Below are 23,140 nucleotides of genomic sequence, written 5' to 3'. Positions count from 1 at the left end.
GTTGACTGTTTTTATTTAAGATGTTGTCTTTTTTGAGTGAGATGGCTGTTGCCTGCTACTTGTAATGAAGTTAATGTTCATCATGAAGGTTTTAACATAAGTTGAGATCCAGATTCATTCAAAACAATCAAATGTTCTGATGTTATGAAAGCTCAGAGTCGTCTTTAGCAGTATTTAGCTGTAAAATTGTCATGTTGGTGGCAAATGTTTGGTTCAGGTTTGGATGCTGCTGATCCCGACGGCCACAAGGTGGCACTGTTTTCAGTTTTTGTTGTCAGAAACACATCGTAACAAACTGCAGAAAAAAGTAACTGATCAAAACTTTAACCTTTGCGATACAACCCTCCTTGAGAATGTAAAAAAACTACAAGAAAGTTGTCTAAACTCAATTTTATTCCCAGAATAAGGTCATTATGTCTCTGATAGGCCAGTGACAGACTTGCTCATCTTTCTGTCAAAGTCCATTTTAATTATTAGTCTTTGATGGAAGTCTTGTTTCCACACATTTATGTGTAACATCCTCAAAAACAAACACTTATTTGTAACATTTAAGTTCAAGTCATTGGCAAAAGTTTAACTTTAAATGCATGTAAACTCCAACGAGCAACATCGTGTTCGGCACTATTAAGGTTTGAGTGAAAACAAACCTTCCCTCTGCCTAAAAAGTGTGACGTTTTTTCATCTCATCGTCTCAGTTGAAAGTACAAAGGAAACGTTTGTCTCGACACTGTCATCAGTTTATTTGTTTTATTCATCTGGTTCTTTTTCTCTTTGTACTGAATACCCACTGCATATTTAACTTAAAACAAAGGAACGTGTCTAACTGTCAAAACATGAACATGACAATAATCTGCTGTACATGCTGTGAAAGAAAGTTAAACAGCAAAAATAAAATCAGTGATACTACATTAATTCTTCTTTGTAGTTGTTGCCTAAAGGGAAACACAGGGAGTTACAACACACAGTAAGTGAATAAAATATCAGAGTGCACTTCTAAGACCATTTAATAGACTGAAAAGGTGAATGCAGGTGGAAGCTAAGATCTAAAGGGTCTTGTTTGTTATATTTAATTTTGATCAACAAATGCTCATCATAGCAGCAGCAGACATGTTATCAAGTGGTAGCAGACTATCAGCTTCTGGTATTCCTGTTGAAGCTGCTAAATTTTGTCTATTTTATCTATTCCTGCCTCACAGTGACTGAAAGGACGCTACCTTCATGTCTTATTCCGGTCCTCTGGTGCAACAACCAGAATCATTAGATGTTTTTCGTCTGTTCTTCACCTAGATTTTAGTGGGGACGACTGAGAGATAAAAATATTGCAAAATTTTCACTTTTGAAATGATACTCAGTTATTTTCTATTGTCCCTCTATGATTCTTTAAAACCGTCAATTCAGTGTTTTTTTTTTAAAAATCACTGGAAGATTAGACTACATTAGACACTAAATTTTGAGTATTCATTGATTTTTAGTATTTATCCAAAGTAATTTATTGTACAACTACTTTTTATCCAGTTATTTATGAGATGCATGATGTGTATTACTGTTGCCAGCATTGTGTATCTGGGACAATAAATTATAATCTTAAAACCAATATGATTTGTACTACATACATAATACAGTAACAAAAATTCTTTAAGGCAGGTGAACTATCACAGTGGGTTGGAAATCTGTGGGATAAACTGCATTAAATTATCATCTGACTCACCAAAACCATACCCAATCAGTTAAATTAATTTAAAATGGCATTTGGAAAATTGCATTTTGCAGATTTTACAGCCTTAATTTTCCTGAGCTGCTCATCATAGGTGGACAACACTGACCAATATTTTTATTTAGAATATAACCAATACTAACCATGATCTTTAATGATCCCTACATAGAGATACACAGGATAGTAAACTCTCATTTAATTACATTATTTATGTTCCAGGGAATCCTGTCTAATCAGATTTTATTCTGCTGGGGCCAGAAAACAATACAACTCACACAAATCAGGCACCTATCCTCAAACTTTAAGTTCTAGATAATGACAAGTGAAATCAGACAATTCCTCATTTTTGCTGTGGATACCACTGAATCTCTTTAAGGACCCTGAGGGGGTCCCTGCACCACATTCTGGCAATTAGAAACTGTCCAAACATATTCACCAAAATGTCCTTTCAACCATTAATGCAACATTTTTGCAATTTCACATCCAACCAGCAGAGGGAGGAAGACACCAAAGTGATGCTGAGATGCAGCCACACGTCAGAGAGCAGAAATCCTGTTATTACACAACACTGATTTCACCAATACGTGTCATCCTCCATCAGAGGAGCTGCTACAAACTTAATCTTAATAAAATTATATAATTTAACTTATTAAATAAAAATGCTCCTCATATTCCTTTAATGATACTACAGCAGTAGTCAGTGTCTGTAAAGAGTAGGCTGAGGTTTTCTGCAATATTTCCATACTTATTAATTGTAAGTGAAATTGATTTCTGATTTATTTTTGTTTATATTATTTTGTACAACTTGATAAAAAAAAGCCTCCTTACATGATCTTCCATGTGATTCTTGAGACTAGTGTGTGATAAAAGACAAAAAATGTCTTGTAAACAGTAGATCTTGACCTTTTCTATTGAACAACACCTGCAACTGGCTTCCACCAGGTTTACTGTTGTACATATTGACTTGTTTCTATCAACATACATATAAATATACACCAAAATAGAGGAAACAGTGTTTATTGCCGAGCAGCATTTAATCCAAAACACAGCGGCATATCTTTTAGTCAAATAACTGTAGGCTTGAGGTGACAGCAACAGTCAGTGCAACAAAAACGACTCTTCACATTAAAAACAAGAACACATTGAAATAGGGACACAGTAGAGTAAAACAAGAAAAAATTAAAAAATCAATGAATACATGTGTTTGTAAAGGGTAAACATAATGAACACTGATTAACTGCACCCTGACACCCAGCTGTGGGCAACATTCGAGTTTGTCAACAACATGCAAATTGTTCCCAACATAAATATATGTTAAATAGGCTGTATGGCCCATATGTAGATTATCTCTTACATATCAAATGTGGATGTATGTGTATATATGCATTCCCCTTATAGCCAATCCCTCATATATTATGGATATCTGTGTCATATGTGCATATTACTGTAGAAATATTAAAAATCTGTTTGGTCCAGGTTTGAGACACAGTCAGTCTGTAAACATTTTTACAGGAAAATAAAACATCAGATATGTGCTGCTTGTTGAGCATATAGTCCCAGTAAGTGCCTCTTTCTCTCGTGAGGAAAACCCATTTACCAAAGCCCATTGAGAAATCTGGCAGTTTAATGCTGCCTTGTTCACCGGTAAACATATAAACGTGGTAAAACATGATTTGATGCATATAAATAATTAAAGGGAAACGCTTTTCATTTCGGGATAACTATAATAAACCAATAAGCTTTTATTTATTTAATAATCAAGAGATTATTACTGATTTGACACTTGGTTGTCTCCACCGGGTGGAGGCGCCTGGTGGACATCTATTCTGGGCATTTTCTACGAAAGAAAATTCAATTTATAGCGAATTTATAGCTTAGAGAGAGTGTCATCACCAAAAAAAAAAGCCTTAAATCATGTTGTACACGTTATGTTAACAGCCATTTAAACAGTCCATTATTAATATACAGTTTGGCCTGCGTGGCCTGGCGTTCATCCCACTATAACGGCACACATCTGGGCTTCATTCATACAGAGAAACAACATTAGAGTCCGTCAAGCTTATATGCTGATCAGTAGCCTCTCTGTCTGTCTGACTAGTGCACTTGAACTTCGTGTGGCAGCAGCTGGCAGCCGCTGCTGACATGAGTGAGGACTTTCTGTTTCAGCTGGGCCACTTGTTCCCTCAGCAGGTTCGCCGTCGAGGCCAGATCGGTGTTTTGGTTTTTCAGCGTTTTGACCTTGTCCTCCAGTCTAGAGATCCGCTCCAGTTTGCGCATCCGACACTTGGAAGCCGCTATCCGGTTCCTGAGCCTCTTCCTCTCGGCTTTGATGCGCTCCTGTGACTCCATGTCGATGGGAGACAGCGGCGGGCTGTCACCGAAGCTCTGCACGTCGGGGACCGTCTGAGGCTCCTCCTTCGGTGGCTGGACCCGGGAGAGCTCCGGCTGCGGCGGGGCTCCCCCGAAATGAAGTGACGGAGGAGGCGGGAAAGGGACTGTGTCCGTGGCGTAGTTGACAGTGGTTCCCAGTGGCCCAGTGCCGTAACTGTTCAGGTTTGTATATACTGGTGGATCCGGCTGCACGGTCACCGGAGGGATGTTGGCGCTCAGATCCAGGCTGCTGCTGGTCTGCTCGACTCCGGCCAGCTGGTTCTGCTTGTGTAAATCCTCCAGCGCCTTCACGAAGCCCTCCGCGAACTCCTGCTCGTCCGTCACCGTCTTCGGGTACAGGAACTGGGCGCTGGTCGGTGTCGTGGTGACCATGCCGTTGGACTGGATGATCAGTCTCTCCAGCTCGGGGGAGGCCAGTTTGAGCAGCCCCAGGTCCGGGGAGCTGAGGATGCTCTCGGCGTCGCGGAGGTGAGGTTTTAGGTCTGAGTCGAAGTTAATATCCTTCTTCATCATTATTATTTCCGCGGATAAAACGACACGTCGTGCTGCTCTACAGCGTCCTGCCCATAACCTCACAGACACAAACCGTCGTGTGAAAATATTTTTGTGTTTAATTAATATTTTCTCTCTTCAGTGAAACCGTTGGCTGCCAGTCCTCTGCTCTCGAGCAAGATCTGAGTGTAAAAGCACGCCCGCGCTCGCTGCCTCGAGCTTTTCTACGTCACACCAGAGCGCGCGCACCAGGCAGAAATTACGTTTCCCAGATTTTTTATTTGAATAAAGGGACGAACCGACCACAGAGGTGGAGAGAGGAGGGAAGTCTCACTCTGTGCCACTTTCCGTCATACAGCCCCGATACACAGGTGGTTCTGTTAAGTATGTGATTGTATTATAATAAATATATTTTAATAAATTGTTTTTGATCAATCTTTCTGTGGATTGGGGATTAAAATGAATACATGATCTGTACATTGTTTTGTCTACACAGTTGCAACCATGCGACGGATTAAAGTTAATTTCAAGAGCACTCATGTAAGGGATATCCACCTTTATCAACTTGAGTGTACATTGATATTTGCGATGACCATCAACCTGTTTTTACTTAGGTAAAGATAGTAGTATTAATAGTTGAAGTATCTGGACAACTCTTGAATAGATTACCAAACTTTGTATTGAACAGACATTCATGGTCTCCTGATGTCTTTGGCCACCTAATTTACTACACATACTAATATTTAACATATAACCTTCAGTATGTTACATATATGTTAACAACTGTTGGTCAAAACACATCTAACTGAACTACTTACATTATAGTCTGTAAAATAAAACAGAAACAACAGAAATACAAGAAAACATTTTCAATGGTTACTTTAAAATGTGTCTCTCTTCTGCACTGTGAGGATATATATGTATGTACTTAAGACAAGATATATATGTATGTTGGTCACCAAACTTTTGTGAACTAATAAGAATGATAAATGTGTTTGTTATCCTGCTCTGAGAGCTCCAACAAAGTTAACAGGGAATTGAGGAAGATGTCAGTCAATTACAGTTTGCACACATCCGGTAAGGCAAATGAGGATGTCCCACGGGTGTGTTGGGGCTTATTTCTCAGGAAGTCTATGAATCAACATCACATCTTTTTAAAGTCCTTGGATTTTCCTTCATTTCAAATGCTAATTTTTCCATTAAAAAGAGAACATGATTGCTTTTATACCACTGGCTGAGAGATGATTTTTGTAAGTTTTTCCAAAATTGTATACTATATGGCATAGAAATAAGAAAAATATACATTTTTTTCTCACTACTTGAGTTACATACAGTAACGCACCTAAAAAAAATGTAATTTTCCTAATATTTACCTTGTAAAACAACTATTATGGATGTTATAACACCCTTCAATGTGTTAAAGTCGCTGAAAGATGATACACTGTTATGTACAATACAGGATATGAACTTCAGTCAACCTTTGAATATCGAGTTGTTCATTATCTCAAGAGATGGTCTTTGGTACCAGTTCTATTGTCATGGAGAACCAGTGTAAATCACACATAGTGGTACATTGTGGTTTGATGTCATGGTGAATAATGATTGGGACACGTATTGTCTCCTTTCTCATACTAAAAAATGAAAGTTGTATAATCTCCAGCACTGATTTCTGTCAAAAACTGCAGTATCTGCACACTTAAGATGCTGAAGTCTGTGTATTAGTAGTTTTTAGAGTTCATGTAAGAATATTAATTAACAAACTGTGTGATATAACGGCAATGTCCGCTTGCATAATTCTGAACATCAACAGTCATTATTTTCATTATACATCTTTGTGGTGTGTGCAGTCTAGAAAAAAACTGATGTCTTCTCAGAAAACGTTGCTCACTTCTGTTTTATGCCCTCAGCCAAGACACCAGCTGTACATCAGAGTTTGGAGAAGTTGAACCTGAAACTGATTTGATTTCAACACTTCCTCTGGTCAGTTAACAGTCTCAAGATGTTTTTGAGTTGGATCTGGACTTAAACTCAACACACCCATCCAAGTACAAATGAATATGATCGTTGCAATATCTGCATTTCCACTGTAATAGTTTTAATTTCAGGTTTCTGTCAAATTGGCATCAATTTTAAATCTTTGGTGTCATATTGTCATTTCTCAAGTGTCTTTTTTCACATTCATTGGCATATAGAAGATTACATTAAATTATTACCATTGTCTCATCTGATATTCATTATATTTTTCTATATCAGTAACTTTCTCCTCTATGTTTTTAGGGACAAAGGAGTTGGAAATGTACAGTACAAGTTTGGAAAGAACTTCTGGTTTATGGTTGGAAATGTTGTCAGGATTTTCCAGACTACACCTCCAGCCACATTCATTTTCTACTTTCCCATGCAATAATTATTTGTTTTAAGCTTATTTAGCTGTACTGGACATTGCAGGTGATTTGTTCTTTTAATTCAATTTAACAATCAAAATATTAATAATAAGTCATTAGCCAAAAGTGTTTGAAACCATGGCTCTTGCTTCCTTAATTAAGAGTCCTCTGGCTTGTAAAGGGTTACACAGATAGATGTGTGCGTCACAGGTAGGCCACATCCATCACAGCAAAGCATTGTGCGGGTGGATCACATGATGGATGCTGTGATGTCAGATCTCTTATAGCTGTGGCGGAAATGGAGGTGGGTGGGGTTGGGGTGGGGGTTGTTGGGGGGGTTAACCAACAGAGGAAAGATATTTTTGTCTAAAAGCTGAGCATCAGTGTAGAGAGAGTGGGGGTGCAGTAGAGAAAAAAAAGACAGTGGCTGGAAAAGGATGTACAGTAACACGCACACACATTCTTGCATTTCATTTTCCTTTGAATTTATAACAAATCTGTACAAAATGTGAGCAAAATACATCTACAAAGAGTTGAAGATGACAAATTCTTAGTTTTTGGACTCTGAAGTGTGGCTCCCTCTCAATATGTCTCTACATAATTTCAAATGTATTTGCTCTTAACATGTTGTAATTGTCACAATTGTGGAAATAATCATTAAAATGCTCAACATTGTTTTGTAATTGATGTTTAAAATCAAGACACAAGCAGTGTATTTATCCTTACTACGGTGAAACAATCACTGTTGGAACACACTGCAGGAGTGGTTTGATAAGCATCAGCGTCATTTTGATATTGATTTTTCAAAAAAACAACAACAAAAAAAAATCATAGTTCGTCAATCAGTATTTTGATTTTTACGAACATAACACGACTGCTGTTTTTCATGAAGGATAAAACTATGTACTTTTAAAGACACTTTTCAAACCTAAAAAAAATTTTTTTTTTAAATGATTTGAGTTGGGGTATCATTTTGGACATATATTATCATGGAGTTACATTATTGTTGGTAATGCAGTTGTGAATGCACCAAGAGAAAAAAATGAATTCCTGCATTCTGTCAGTGCTGAGTTTAACAGTGTTTCTGTCACAGACTTTTGTTTGTCATCAAATTCACACTCTGAACCAAGAACATCTTTATACCCAAATAACTTTTTCTTTTGCATAATTTAATTTTCCCATGCACGTGTCTACCAGGGCCGTTCTTTAAATGTGGTTTGATTAATTCAGGCTAACATGCTGTTATCAGGCTAAAATAACCCTGTCAGTTCTCATCCAGCTGATTTGGTTATTTGAAGGCAGTTTGAGAATTGATTTATTAATCCTGGATGAAGTTATCTTGAATAATGAAGGCTGACTGAGTAGGTTGAAAGAATGATCAGTGCTCATATGATTGCCTATGTGCTGATCATGTGATTACTGTTAATTGAGGCAGGTGTGTTGGGAACCCTCCCAGCATGCACTGGGGCAATAGATTAATGGACATGAATCTGATTTTATGTGTGTTCCTGCATAGTTACTGCTGTTATTTTGTCCTACATTGTGCTCCATGTTTCTACTCTTTCCACACTTTCCTTACACACAATGAAACCTTTTAAAAAACTTAAGAAAATATGTTTAACTGCATAAACAACTTTCAGTGAGTTCTGCAGTTAATTATTTAATAAGTTTTAGTGTTCAAATGTCAAATTAAATGCCGTATGATGTGTCTCCATTTGCTCTTTAACATCTGTTAGGTAAGTTTATGTCTTTTTTCTCAGAGTATCCCAAACTAGTCTGCAAACTTTTATTTAGTTGTATATTTTATGACAGCTTCAAATAACCAAAAAAATTCAGACTCATGTTAAATTGTCAGCGTTTTAATCTGAATAAATCAGTTATTCAGATACGAAGAATGGGGCCCAGGTGTTCATTAGACTACACTTTGAGTGCACCGAGTGAGATATTTTTCATTTAACATTTAATTTATTTTATTTATTAGGACATCACACATATATCAACATTTCTGTGAATGTGCCAGTGTTAGCCAGCAGGCTAATTTTCAACTGCAGTCCTTTGGCGAGTTGTTTTAAAAACCTCACCTTTCTCTGCTTGTATATGGAAGTCCAGGACTGAAAATATTACAGTGAAATAGAATCTAATCAAACTGGAAAATTAAATATTTGTATGTTTATTATGTGTGAGAGTAAAAATCCAATTTGATTTCAGGTTTGAACAGTTACTCAACAAAATATTGCCAAATGAAAATGAAACTGAATGTAAAATTGACTTTATTTACAGTACCAGTCAAATGTTTGGACACACCTTCACGTTCACTTGAATGAGAAAATATGTCCAAACTTTTGAAAGGTACTGTATGTTTTCAAATTGGTAGACAACATGTAACCTAAACTTGAAAATAAAATTGCAAACTGGACTTTTAAATTGAGAGGATGAAGTAACCCAGCATTCAAACAAAGCCCAAACAAATGATTGACCTTTCTGATTTAGATCTTGAGATGTTTTACTGGAAAAATGAAAAAAAAAAGGCACTAGATAAAAAGTCAGGGGATCAATAACCTAATTAGGATCTGAATATTTCTGTAAAATTTAATGGCAATTGAGTTGTTGAAATATTTCAGGGTAGACCAAAGTGTTGGACCGACTGACATTGGTAAACCTGAAGCCACGCCTTGAGCGTAGCTAAAACAGTGTGGCATTGTGTTGGAGATGATGGATTACCTACTTCAAATGACTTTCACATCTAGTTGATTTATCCAGGTAACGGAAGTGAAATCAGTTACTGTTTGGCAGGAAATCGAGCCATAAACATGTTTGTATCACGCTTGTAAAGTGTCATATGACAGCTTAATGTTCTAAATTCTTCTAACATGAATCAACAACTAAATACTTCAACAGCAATCATTTTCATCTGTGACTGTGGGTTAATGCTACAAGTCATGGCAAAGAGTGTTGAGCTGTCAGGAATGCTTGGTGTTACTGGAACGTTTCAACTTCCACTGTGCCAGACCCCAACGTGTTTGTATTGAGCAACATGTGATTTGTGTGTGGTTTGTACTTGAAACATTCTTTGTGATTCATGGAGATGACTAAAGCGGTTGAGGGCCCATTTAAGGAATTCGTAGAAATAAGCGTCAGACAGAAACTTTTTAAGGTGACTTACTTTCAACTTCATTTCTATGAATGTTTGAGATTCCACTGTGAGCTTTGAGAGCTAATGAAGCCTGGCACACAAGTTAAGTTTTTAAATGCTGTTTCACTTTCACATTGATAGAGTGCCTGAGTGCTGGGAATGTGACTTTGTGTGGGCACTATTGCTTAAAAATAGAACAGATATCAAAGAAAACCTTATCGTAGATCTTACAACATTATGCAGAACTTACGTATTATCACTCTGGGTTTACAGGAATATGTTTAATCTGTAGCTAGAACACTGTAATGTTGTTTGATTGTGCTACTGTTATATATAATTGTAAATCATTGTATATATATTTTAGAACATCAAGCCTTAAAGGAATAGTTTGACATTTTGGGAATAGCTAGATAGATAGATAGATAGATAGATAGTCTGTTCAATATGAAGCAGCCAGTTAGCCTAGCTTAGCATAAAGACCGGAAACAAGGGGAAACAGCTAGCCTGGCTCTGTCCAAAGGTACAGGGGGTTATGTGTGAGACCATTTCTTAAATGGGAGCAGTAACTTCCTGGAGTCCTGGTTACCTAGTAACCTCATGGTGACGACAAGAAAACCAGAAGGTCACTTCTCCTGGCCAATAAATAGTCCTGTACATAAACTCCATAAAACCACAGTTTATTTTTACACTTTTGTTTGTGCAAATGAGATATAACTTTAACTGTTAATCAGTGAGCTTTAGAGGTGTTGGTAAGTGGATTTGGTTACCTTTGGACACCTTCATTCACTATGATTATGTGAAGAGGAAAGTTATTATTTAAATAAAATTAAGAAAATCAAACACCCCAAATCTTAAATGTACTGTAAAATGATCAAGTGGTTCAATGGATACAATAGAGGGAGGGGTATGTTTGTGTGGGTGTTTTTTCAAATGTCCTCACAGGGATGTAAAGATGGATTTTGTAACCTTTGGACAGCAGCAGTCACCATAAATATGTGAAAAGGAAAGATCTCTTAAAGATACCCCTCCAAAGGGACAACATGGTGCCACTCTTCATTTCATTAGTGACTGGGTTAAAATAATTTCTAGAATTTAAAAAGTCAATACAGGGTTTAGTTTGAGTTTAAGATTTGGGTTTTGGGAGTAGTATCACTCAGGTGTAAATGAAGAGAATAGAAATCCTCATAAGTATTGTTAGATGTGCTTGAGTCCCACTGACCTGCTCCACTGGGCCTGGTGACGTAGTTTCAAAGTGTAGGTGGGTTCCATACAGCGCTCATGGAGGATGTAGGGCAAAATGAGAGTACAAAAAGTGAGAGAGAGAGTGTGTGTCTACGGTTGCTTTGTAAAAAAAAAACAACAAAAAAAAAACACCCACACAAACACACTGACAATTTCACACATGCAACCACAAAACCTCACCGGGCCTACAGCTTTTCATGGTTATACATTAACTGTTGAATGAAAACAGAGAAAAGCATTTCGGTTAATATTTTTTTGCAAAGCAGGTTTGTTACGGTTGTGCATGTATGTCTGGTATGGGGAAACATTACACTCTAATGTTACCCCATATTTACTTAATAACGTGAACATCAAATTCACACCAACATATTTCAATTGAACAAATCATTTTTGTTTATTACTCTCTATTTTATGCTTTAGCTATGTATTAGTTCTGTTTCCTTGCCTATTTAAGATTGTGTCTTTTTTCTTGACTTAAGTCTGTTACTAACAATATAGTATATTGCTTTTCAAACTACACGCCTGTTTCCTTCTTAATATTTTGGTGCTACAACAACCATATAGTCCCAAAGGGTTAATAATATTTCTTTTTTGGCAAGGGTAGAACATTTGCTCTGTGATTCTATAATAAACAAGGAAAGTACAATGAAATTTCAACTAATGTGTCTTGTTAAAAAAAGCACAACCCTCAAATCAAGGTTTCCAACCATTTTCCAGCTTGAGTATGAAAAAAGTAAATTGTTTGGCGGATTTTTTTCTTACTCTCTAAATGCAATATTAATTTCACTCTTGAGTGTTTGGTTGTATTGTAAATGTTATCACAAAGACAAACTTAATTTTAGGAAAGGACATGATTTGAGAGCCACAGGTTCAGCCATTTATGTGTCTTGAATGTGTTAAAAGGTGATTGAAACTTCTGCATTTGAATGTGGGAGTGCAACAGGTTGATCTTCCACATCCGTACAGAAACTCTGCAGCTGCTCAGCAGTACAGTGGCTCTCAGTGGTTGACATTGCCACCTCACAAGCAGGCTCTGGGTCCTGATCCTTTCTAAGTAGGACTTTTTCTGTTCTTCCCATGTCTGTGCGGGTTTTCTCTGGGCACCCAGGTGTCCTCCCACAGTACAAAGACATGCAAGTCAGGTGATTTGAATATTTAAAATTGCCCATATACCTGTTATAAATGTTCCCTAGATAGTGTTTTTACTGCTTATTCAGGCAGTCTCCTAGATTCAACTTGCCTTTATCATTGTCAACAATTCTTTATGACTTGTAACTTGTCCTGAATGACTATGACTATGACTAAACTTGAAAAATTACAAATGCTCTAGCAATGGACAAATATATTGTGTTTTATGGTATGTTCATGAATTATTATCTCCTCATAAATGTCTTGCAGTTATAATTGATAACTCTCATTTATGCCTCATTTTGTGAAAAAAAACAACACACACAAACTAAAGCTGAAATATTTTCTAAAAAGAGGCTTGGCTCTGCTTTTGACCTTGACTACACGGATGTACTACAATTATGCATCTTCATGCTCTTCTCCCATCTACCTGGCACCTTGTTGCAACCATTGCACGTATTGCACACTCAACCATAGGATGAGGAATCTCTGTCCATTTGCCCCTTATGTGCAAAGCATTTGTTTTGTTATGTGTTGTTTATTATAGTTTTAAGGAACTTTTCTTCTTAGAAAGGTTGAGTAAGGAAGCATTACTGTTTAAGTTTGGGCACTGTAGTCTATATCATGAAGCACTAAAAGTAAAGCCCAAGGTGACATCTTTAAACTGCTTGTTTTGTCCTACCAAAACTCCAAAAACCCATGATGATATGACAAATAATCAAATCCTCACATTTAAGAAGCTGGAACCAGCAAATGTTGACTGATTATTTATTCTTTTGACTGACCAATCAATTAATGTATTAGTTGTTTCATTTCTAGTGTTACATTATTGAACACAACTACATTAAAAATGTAAAATGGGAAACATTCTCAACAAGTAATGAACAATACCAAAAATAAATAAAAAATCTAATTGAGCACTAGTTCTCCAAGTGTATAATTTCAAGCCCTGTATAATAGTCTTATAATATTCATGTAGGGATTTATAGGAAACTTGTAGTGTTTAGTGATTTTACAATAAGCTTGACATGTTTCATGTTCTTAAATCTAATTTCTATAGTAAACAAAGTATTTTAAAACATTTCTTCACAGTGACTTCAGTGTTGAATTGATACAAAATGAATTTGCCAAACAGGTAACTCCCAATCTGAAAAATGAAGCCAATGCGGAAGTGACTTAAACTTGCATTCTCTCTAACGGCCACTAGGGGCGACTCCACTGGCTCCAAAAAGTAGTCTGATTGTATGGAAGTCTATGAGAAAATGACCTTACTTCTCAGTTGATTTATTACCTCAGTTAACCCTAACCCTAATGGGTTTATGGTCTCATTTGCTAGTTTCAAGTCTTCTTCAATATAACATGATTTGCATTTTGTAAATTATGGTCCCATTTAATTTAAATTTGACGATAAAGCAGGGTATGCTTTAGGGCGTGGCTACATTATGATTGACAAGTCGCTACCATGGCGACAACGTTGGTGAGGTAACGTAACCATTGCACAACCCCAGACTTCAGAGTATAGGTTTAGCCGTGTAGCAGACGCTTTATCAATGTGTTTTCAGTTTATGAAAGTTAATTGTAACGTTTTGGTGGCCTAAGAAGTCTTTTTTCAGCGTTGGGTTGTACTAAAAGACCATCTCAGGAGTCGGATGTTCAGTTTTTCCAATGGTTTTAAGGCTGTTTTTCGCTAGCGAAAATTAGCATGCATTAGCACAGTTAACCATAGACTGTAAATGCACCATGTTAACCAAGCTAGCAGCTAGCGTTAGGCGCAATTCCACCCTCTCGTCAAAATATGGTCCCTTCTTGTCACTTCTGGCTCCAAAACTCGAGGCTTCTAAGTAGGAGTCCACAAACCAATGGGTGATGTCACGGTGGATAGGTCCATCTTTTTTTTTTTACGGTCTATGGAATTTACCCACATTTATTTTAGTTTTAAATTATAATTTCATAGCATGCGTTCTGTTGTATGTGACAGTGACATCAGTAGGCCGATGATAACAGGGACTTTCAGGCTGTCTTGTTCAGTGGATGTTAGAAATTAGCTTGCCAGGAGCCCAACGGCATGAACCGGCGCAAGCGCAAACGGATCAACATTCAGACCACCACTGTTATCGACCGTTACTGACAGTTTGAGACTACAAGCTATACTCACTTGCAGGTATTTATCGATTTTACTCAGCACTTTTTAACTGTTGTTATTTAGCTGCCTTAATGCTAACCACCGACTGGGTTACATTAATATTACAGGTTATAGCCAGACCCTAGAATGAGTGCTAACTGAACACATTTAAAGGTATAATATTTAATTATTCCACATTAAAATGTCTAAAAACAACTAGATCTATGTTATATATTTTGTTGAGTTGTGTACTTACATTATCCCAAATGTTTCCAACAATTCTCAAACCTAGAGAAATCTGTAATTTAATCAAAGTGACAGACCGTTTCATTTGGTCGCATGTCAATGGCGTCATACCTCCTCTACCAAAGAGTAAACACGCACATGATACATACGGCGGTGCTGTGTTTGTCCGCTACAATGCGTCTACCAAAGAGTAATTTATACACATACAAGATAGTACATCTGCGTTGTGGTTGTTCCACAGAAATTTATAAAATTTACTTTATTCAGTTTTAAGCCACATTTTCATGATAAATTTAAGTCGCTTTTAACTATATCTTTTAGCCAGAAGAAGGATTTTAGTCGTTGGACGTCTGGATCTTAAGTTATCAGAGAAATAAACTGGGCAAATGTTAACAGCAGCTCGGCTAACAGCCCCTCCAGGAAGTCTGGTGGTCACCAAACACCTCTGCGGGTAATTTGGCTCCCGGTAAAAACATCCTGAATGATTAACACTGGAGTAATCCTATCCCGGTGAAGCTGGTTATTTAACAACAAAGACAACAACTCCCATGATCCCTTGCTACTTCACACCGACATCACACTCCGTCTTTTGTTATTGTTTTGATTGAGAGACCCCTAGTGGCTGAAATTACATATTGTGCGTTTAACTTAAGTACACTGACAGTGAAAGCAGAGATGTCAGCACGGTCAGCAGCAGTCGCTCCCTCCAACGGATGAAGGTAGTTTGTGTGAATGTGGAAGTTAATTAGTCTCTAAACACTTGTCTGAAATTAATTAGGATACAGGCTTTGCGAAAATTTAACATGAATATGAAGGCTTCTGTCCGACCTCCACAGTCTGTGTGTGAAAGTGCAGTGTGGAGAAGCTAATTTAACCTAGCGGGAATGACTTGCTATGTTATGATTTAAGTCATCAAACTGCATTTCCTGCATTTTAACCAGAATAAAAGAATAATATAAGCTAATAAAAAAAAATCGGAAACACATGATACATTAAACGTAGTACCAAGCTAGCAAGAAATCAGAGAGGTGGCAGCTCACCAGGCGGGAAGATGCTTTAAAGGACCAGTGTGTAGAATTTAGTGGCATCTAGCAGAACAGACTTAGCAGAAATGGAATATAATATTCATAAGTATGTCTTAATTAGTGTATAATCACCTGAAAATAAGTATCAATGTGTTTTCATTACCTTAGAATGAGCCCTTTATATCTATATAGGGAGCGGGTCCTCTTCCACGGAGGCTGCCGTGTTGCACCACCATGTTTCTACATAAGCCCAGAACGGACAAACCAAACACTGGCTCTAGAGAGGGCCTTTCCTATTTTTCGCGAGTTTCGCAGCCACTGTAGATTCTCCCACATGCTTGGAAGGGGAGGGCGAGGGGAGGTGTATTCATTTGCTTGCAATCTGCAACTTCACTACTAGATGCCACTAAATCTTACACACTGGCCCTTTAAGTATTCAATTCCAATTGAATGTAAAATGAATGATGTCATTGTATTATTGTTTAACTGTATAGCACATTGCACATCACAGCCACTCTCTAGACTGGCCGCCATAAGCTACACACATAGCATGAAGCACCTCTAATGAATGCAAACTTAAGCACAATTTTTTTCATAAACTAATTCACATGACAAGAGGTTTTCGTGGTTCACATTTGGATCTAGAAGCATAACCATTACCAGCCTGTTAATGCCTGTAAACAGTGGTTAAATCAAAACTAGTTTGAGCACTGTCCTTGGTGCTGAAGATGTCTCCCTTCGTCATTCAAATTAAAGTCCAAATGCAACCCATTTGCTCCAGAACTCTTGGGTTTGCCATTATTCTTGAAATCCATTGTTGGAATAGCAAACGGAGACCACCACAGGCAAATAATTTCGCATATCTGAAATATGCCCCTCCAAAGGTGTCGTGAGATGATTAATGGGAGAGCAAAGAAGAAAAAAACACATCTGTTTTCATTTTTTGGACTTTTCCTCTTATCTTTGATATTTGGTCAAATATTGGATGATTTGAACATTTATTGAAATTAAGCCATATGAGAAGTTAAGAGAGAAAAATCACTATTTGGTGGAGCTGTTAACAACTCATAGACATCTGAAATGTGACCCTGACTACACAGTGCTTTTTCTAGATGTCAAAAAGGTTGGAAACCACTGGTTTAATCTTTAACAATGTGTTGTATTTTAAAAGCTTGTTAGGGACCGCCTGATGCCGCCCACCACTTTGGCTTCAGCACTGGCTGTGCGGCTGGGAGGTCCCTGACCAGAGGGAGAGCATTTACCGGGCAGCACCTCACCAAAAAGCACAGCATGAGAGGCAATTGCTCCAGGGGTGATGGCCACAATAAAGCTGCTTTTCAGCAAAGAAGTAAGTAACGTTAAGAGCACCGAACTCCATTGGAAAAAAATGACAATTTAACGTACCAATGATTGGTAAGGGTTAGCTTGTTAACTACTCATTTAAGTTAAATTTTTACTGAAACAAGTCCACATTTACCTACAAAATAAATGCTGAATTAAATGCACTTTAATGTTAGAAACGTTACTTTATTTGTAAATTATCATCCACGTTGCTTGCCTTACACCTACAAACAAGGCCTATTTTAAATTGTGTACTTTTATATGGGAGTTTGGTATGAGCGTTGTTAACTCAGAGACTGTTCATTTGGTCCGTGGTTTCAGCACTTTCAGCAGACCTGTCCCCAGTGTTTCAGAGTAGGGAATACTGCTTATTCTTCCACAATTTTGAAACCTGACTTTATATACTTGGTGATTTTTTTAATTATTCAAATTTGGCTGGGTGGTTAATAACACATTTTTCTGTGGTGTGACAAACTCAGAACATGTATTTATTATTGCTTTGCATGGACTTTAAAGAGTGGTATCTCCCTCCTTAAATGTCGATTCCCTTGGTTTGTAGGACCTATAGCAGACCAGCACTTGACCAGTACAGTCCAAGTCCAACAGCACAGGTAGGTACAGAACCAGCATAACTCAGGTTAGTCCCACCCATGACCTCTGAACTCTGTATTTTAGTCTGTGACATGGTCACATGACGTTCTTTACACAAACCTTAGGAGGAAAATTAAAATGTTATCACAAAAACACCTTTGATGATACCACATGGTGCTGGATAAGAAGTAAAAAATATAACAGTTTATCTTTTTCCTTAATGTTTGTGTAGGCAAATGCTACGCTAGGTGACAAATGGTGCTAAACTCAGGTAAGCAGCAGCACATGGACACCGTAAATTACTTTTTATGAGTATATGCACCAAGATCAGCTGCCACATCAAGACTGTACCAACACAGTGAATTTTAGTCCACCTTGAAAATAAGTCGAAGCATCTGCACACTTATCTTCATTGAATTTCGGCACAAGATAATTGTGCAGATGCTTTCTCATTTACTATGTATTTTGTTTTTTGATCATTCTTTATAGTCGCTAATAATTGCGTCTTTTTTTAAGCAAAAATCCCAAACAAACAAGATTTGCTGTTTTTTGTCTTGTATGGTAGCAAAGTGAATATCTTAACAACATGTCTAAAGCATAGTGTGAGCAGCATGTTTAGCAGAGCAGCAGTAGCAGCAAGTGCTTTGTCTGTGTGTCTACACTGAAGGCGTTCAGGTGCAGTGTTGAGCGTCGGTCACCCATGTTTTGGAAGTGCTCAGAGCCCAATACACAATTTCTGTAGTTATGATATTATAGACTTGAAGCCTAACACTGTGTCTACACTAAAAGCCTCTCAGCCGCGTTTTTCAGTCATCTGTGATTGGTTAACATAGAATTGTAGTGTTCTGTCAGATGGGCGTGACACAGATGACTGAAAAATGTGGCTGAGACGCTTTCAGTTTAGACATGGTGTAGGGTTTGGACTGCTGGTTGGACCAAACAAGCAATTTTAGACATCACCTTGCATTCTCCAAAAAAAAATTCTCAAAAAAATTGAGAAAATAATCATCAGATTAATTATAATACAAATGATCATTAGTTGCACCCCTACTTCCAGCACCTTCTTAATTTGTAGCTGATAAAAATTAGTCCACCTTGGCACTGCTCTTTTTTTGTCACCTCACTCTGGCAGTCCTGCCTCCAAAAATTACAACATAACTCCAGCAGTAAACACTTTCTCCTGGTTGTCCAGGAGAAAGTCAGAAAACACTGGGTGACTGACTTCCTTCACTGTTATCTGTCCCTGGAACAGTAGGCATCTGCCCAGCTGAAGAGCTTTCAAGCAAAAAAAACCAAAAAAAACACTGAATCTCTACCAGCTTCAGGGTCTGTGACCACTGACCTCTGACCTCCATGTGGACTGGTGAGTGTGTGGAATCTCCCTTTGGTGGTAAATACAGTATCACAGATAAAACACCACAGACCACAGATACTAAAGCAAGATTATTCAAACCTTCACCTGGTTCTGATAAAAATATGCCTTGGAAGGAATAGCATTTCTGTGAACTGAATGGAGACAGAGAGAAAGATGCAGAGTGTGGGGAGAAATGTTTTCCTGGCAGGCTGGGATTAGATGCAGTTCCATAAATATGTTGGGCAGCTTGGTATACTTTGTGCCCAGTGGTAAAAATAGGCCTTCTTCCCGAGGGAAGTGATGACGTCTGCAGGCTGCCTGCATCAGCAGCCACAAGTCGGCTTCATCCTCATGCTGGAAGAGGCAGAGAAACAAAGTGTGGGGGGAGCATCAATGATCACCATGGCAACACATGCAGAGTGACGCAGGTAAAAGCAATAGAAAGGAAGAGAGGTAGTGATTGGCTGGCAACTGCGGCGATGTGTGTATGTGTGTGTGGCAGAGATGTGTGGGTGGTAAAGAAGAGGAGGAGGGACTCAGTAGCCCAGCACTGAGATTAGCCCCCACATCTCCAACACACACACACACACACACACACACACACACACACACACAGAGTCCAAGCCTGTTAGCACGGTCAACAATTCAGCCTAGCAATGAGATGATATGATTTAGCATGCTCCTTGAGCACTGACTTCAGAGGCAGTGGAAAATAAATTATTTTCCTCCCTCACAAATGCCATCTTGGATATTATGCATGCATGCATTTTGAGAGGAAAATATTCATCACATTCCCCCCACATGAACTCAACCTATCCCGGCGTTTCATTTTATTGCCATTAAAAAAGACCTTTTGGCAATTCAGCTGCTTTGGCAAAGCCTTGATGCTGAATTTAATTACATTTCAAAGGTTATTCTTCTTCTTTGCTGCAATCTTTCTTCTAGTAGTCTCTCTCAGTCTTCTTTTACAACTCATCCAATTTTATTTCATTTTATTTTATTTTATTTTATACAGTATTTTTACAGTAGTTATTCAGTAGGAAGATGAATGTTACATTCTCCTTCCAAATCAACTATATCTATCTAGAATGTTTGGTTTTTTTGAAGCTGTAATACAGTACAAAATTGTTTTATCTTGTAATTGATCCATTAATATCCACACTGGAGTCATAGTCCAATGCCCAATTTATGTAGTTATGTGCATAAATCAGAGGAAAGACAATGTATTAGGCGTACTGTTGGGAATAAAAATACATTTGTAATGTTCAAAGAAAAAACAAGTAGTCAAAAAGCAAGCTTACAAGGAGTTTCACTTGAAAATACTGTGCCTTCAAAAAGTCAGCAGGAATGTGTATCACGACACCTGCGTGTGGGTACTGTATGTGTGTGTGCTTGTCTGTCCTGGTAGTAGAGCAAGAGATACAAACAAAAACAGGGACCCGCTCATCAAAACATTGAGCCATAGAGGTAATAATGGTCAAAAACGCTATAGTATACCTTCAAGTATGCAGGCCATTTTATGGTGTCCTGGAAGCTGGTTTCTCACACAGATCAGCTGAAAATACAGCTGAAAGGTGTCTGGTGTTGACAGGGCATCCTCATTGACAGTGTCTCCAGCAATGATTAAGTTGCTGCCTTATTTCATAACACTCCATCATACAGATTCAGTATATGTTATAACATCATGGATTTCAGCTTTAAAAATTCACAGAGGTTTCGTGTGATCATCCTTGGGTAAACTTAACTGTTAACTTTGACCACATAAACACCAAAACAGCAGCAACAGATCAGTTCAAACTACCAACATCATCAAGACAACTAAGGCAGAGTAATGTTTGGCACACTACGGCAGTACTGACTGAGGGCTAATACTGGGCTACGCCAGGGGAAAAGCAGAAAAGCTGTTCAGATCAGGTAGATGTTTAGGTCATGGCTGAGGCAGGAAAGCTCTCTAGTGACAGCTGCTGGTCAGGTGGGGAATGGCAGGGTCTGAAAAGACAGGACAGTTTGAAAGCATAGAAGTGGCATATATTGTTGGAGTTGGAAACAAAGGATGAAGGAGAAGAAGGAAGATTAGCAGCAACCATCACACAATGTCACATGTGTGTCCCAGGAAAATTTTGGGTTTAATTGAACTTAAAATTGTTTGGCACACATTATGTCTGTCACTCAATATTAATTTGTTATTTTTGGAATTCAATATTTCCTAATATGCAGAACTCTAAATGCACTCTAAATTCAATGCATGTATGAAATCTTACTTGTAAATTCCAACTGCAAGTAAATCCCTATTGTAGTGTGCAATTATCCACTCTTTACCAGGACTTTGATTTCTTCACAAATATTTCCATTCTTCTTATGTAATTTATGTTAATGATCCAGTCTTCCTATTTCCCACAATCAATCAAATTGAATTGATTGCATTTTACTCCTTCAGGCCCTAAGTTTGAAGTTTACTTGAAACATAGAGTTATATTAGAACTACCATCAGTACAACTACTTAGTAGTGTCTATCAGATAAATTCCACTGAGGTGAATACCACACCACACAGAATTTGTTGTTACACAAAAATCCATCCTCACTGTTTCAAACCTATAGTGTTATTTGAAATGAAATTAATTAACTTGTTTGAGGTGACTGATTTATTTTGGTATTTTAGAATGAAGCCGCACCAGACCTAAGGGAGTGTGTTACAAAACAACAGCAATTAAATTCCAGTTTGACAACATGAGATGAGAATTTGACAATCCCAGCAGTGGATGTGTGTCAATTTCAGGTAGTATTTCAAGTAGTATAAGTACCGTTACTACTGCTATCACTACTACAACTACTGGTGCTTCTATTATTTTAATTAATGTCAACCCTTAGTACTTCACCTTCTCTCACTGTGCAGCTGCTTTTAATTGCACAGTGTTGTTTTATTAAGATTTATGTCCAATTTAAGGTCTGATCATAACATCTTGACTCTGAGGTGTCTTGATAGGGAATGAGGTTTGGGGAGAGAAAGTGTTTTAGATAAATCAATATTGCCCCCTAATGGCTACCAATGAGGATGTCTGTGTGTACTAGTGCTGTATTGAACATGTCACTGAACATTGTTGACATGGTAATGTTATTCAGATCCAAGACATCTGAGGCACTGACAAGGGGAGAAAGAGAAAATCTATAAAACCATGATATAGTGTTTTTTAAAATACTTCCTTTGGTTAAAGATTCACAGCGTCGACTAAAAAAAAGAAAAAAAAAACAGATGTTGCATCAGTATGGTCTATATTAGTATTTTCATGTTTTATATTTTAGAGGTGACAATGACATTTTGCTTATAAAATGCCTTCAAAACTAGTTCCTCTAAACACAAAACCAAAGCCACTCCTTTCACCGTAAATGAAAATGAAAGTAAAACTCTCAGTGTGTTATATAACGTGAGTCATCAGCTCAGAATCTTAGTTTCAACCATGTTAGGAAGCGGAGCAAACAAGGTAAGTGATTTGAACAAGTCAGTCAGTGTTACTAATGAGATGATAAACTGAGTTTGAGAATAATTAATTAATTTGCTGGCTGCAATATTCCAGTACTCTATCTATTAGATAGATAGATAGAGTACTTTATTGACTCCAAAGGGAAATCAAAGAAAGGTAGGCCTATAATGTGCCTGTAAATGTTAGGTTAATCATACTGAGTGTTCTTTTTCTAATTTCTCTTTGTATTACAATATAATTGGCTATAATAACACGTTTACCCACTTGAGACAAAATTAGTCTTTTTTAATATTACAAGTTTATTATAAACATGAAACAGAAAGATCTAAAACCTTTTGTAGGTAGTTTTATAAAGGGTCAAATTACTATTAAGTACAGCAGCCTGTTAAATTAGTCTTCATACAGATAAGTTCTTATAGGAAAATTCTTATCTACTTTTACTTTGAGAAATTGTTACATGGGTAAAATAACTTTCTGAAAGTATCATGAATCTACTTAAA

At 37.5% G+C, this 23,140-nt stretch overlaps 2 protein-coding genes across 7 annotated transcripts in view; one reads left to right on the top strand and one right to left on the bottom strand.

Annotated features, from left to right (window-relative positions):
* Nucleotides 1-2,715: 2,715 nt before the first annotated feature.
* Nucleotides 2,716-4,893, bottom strand: LOC122989605 (transcription factor jun-D-like). The gene has a single exon (XM_044362595.1). The coding sequence runs from the start codon at nucleotides 4,616-4,618 to the stop codon at nucleotides 3,809-3,811; it is 810 nt and encodes a 269-aa protein (XP_044218530.1). The 5' UTR covers nucleotides 4,619-4,893; the 3' UTR covers nucleotides 2,716-3,808.
* Nucleotides 4,894-14,384: 9,491 nt separating this feature from the next.
* LOC122988462 (E3 ubiquitin-protein ligase rnf213-alpha-like) overlaps nucleotides 14,385-23,140 on the top strand; it is a 56,524-nt gene continuing 47,768 nt past the window's right edge. For 2 of the 6 annotated variants that reach the window (XM_044360777.1, XM_044360776.1), the window contains exons 1-3: nucleotides 14,391-14,642; nucleotides 17,046-17,222; nucleotides 17,775-17,826. In XM_044360777.1, the coding sequence (XP_044216712.1) occupies nucleotides 17,165-17,222; nucleotides 17,775-17,826 (110 nt within the window). In that variant the 5' untranslated portion in view covers nucleotides 14,391-14,642; nucleotides 17,046-17,164. Of the gene's footprint in view, nucleotides 14,643-17,045; nucleotides 17,223-17,774; nucleotides 19,589-21,820; nucleotides 22,641-23,140 lie in introns of those variants that run through there. The other 4 variants (XM_044360781.1, XM_044360780.1, XM_044360779.1 and 1 more) reach the window with 4 other exon arrangements.

Source organism: Thunnus albacares, chromosome 9, assembly GCF_914725855.1.
Source record: "Thunnus albacares chromosome 9, fThuAlb1.1, whole genome shotgun sequence".
NCBI classification, from domain to species: Eukaryota; Metazoa; Chordata; class Actinopteri; order Scombriformes; family Scombridae; genus Thunnus; species Thunnus albacares.
Note: the sequence above shows the minus strand (reverse complement) of the source record. Positions and strands in the feature narration are given on the sequence as shown.

Bases quoted from the DNA above. Each gene is read 5' to 3' on its own strand.
- LOC122989605 (XM_044362595.1), bottom strand. From the start codon at position 4,618: ATGATGAAGAAGGATATTAACTTCGACTCAGACCTAAAACCTCACCTC.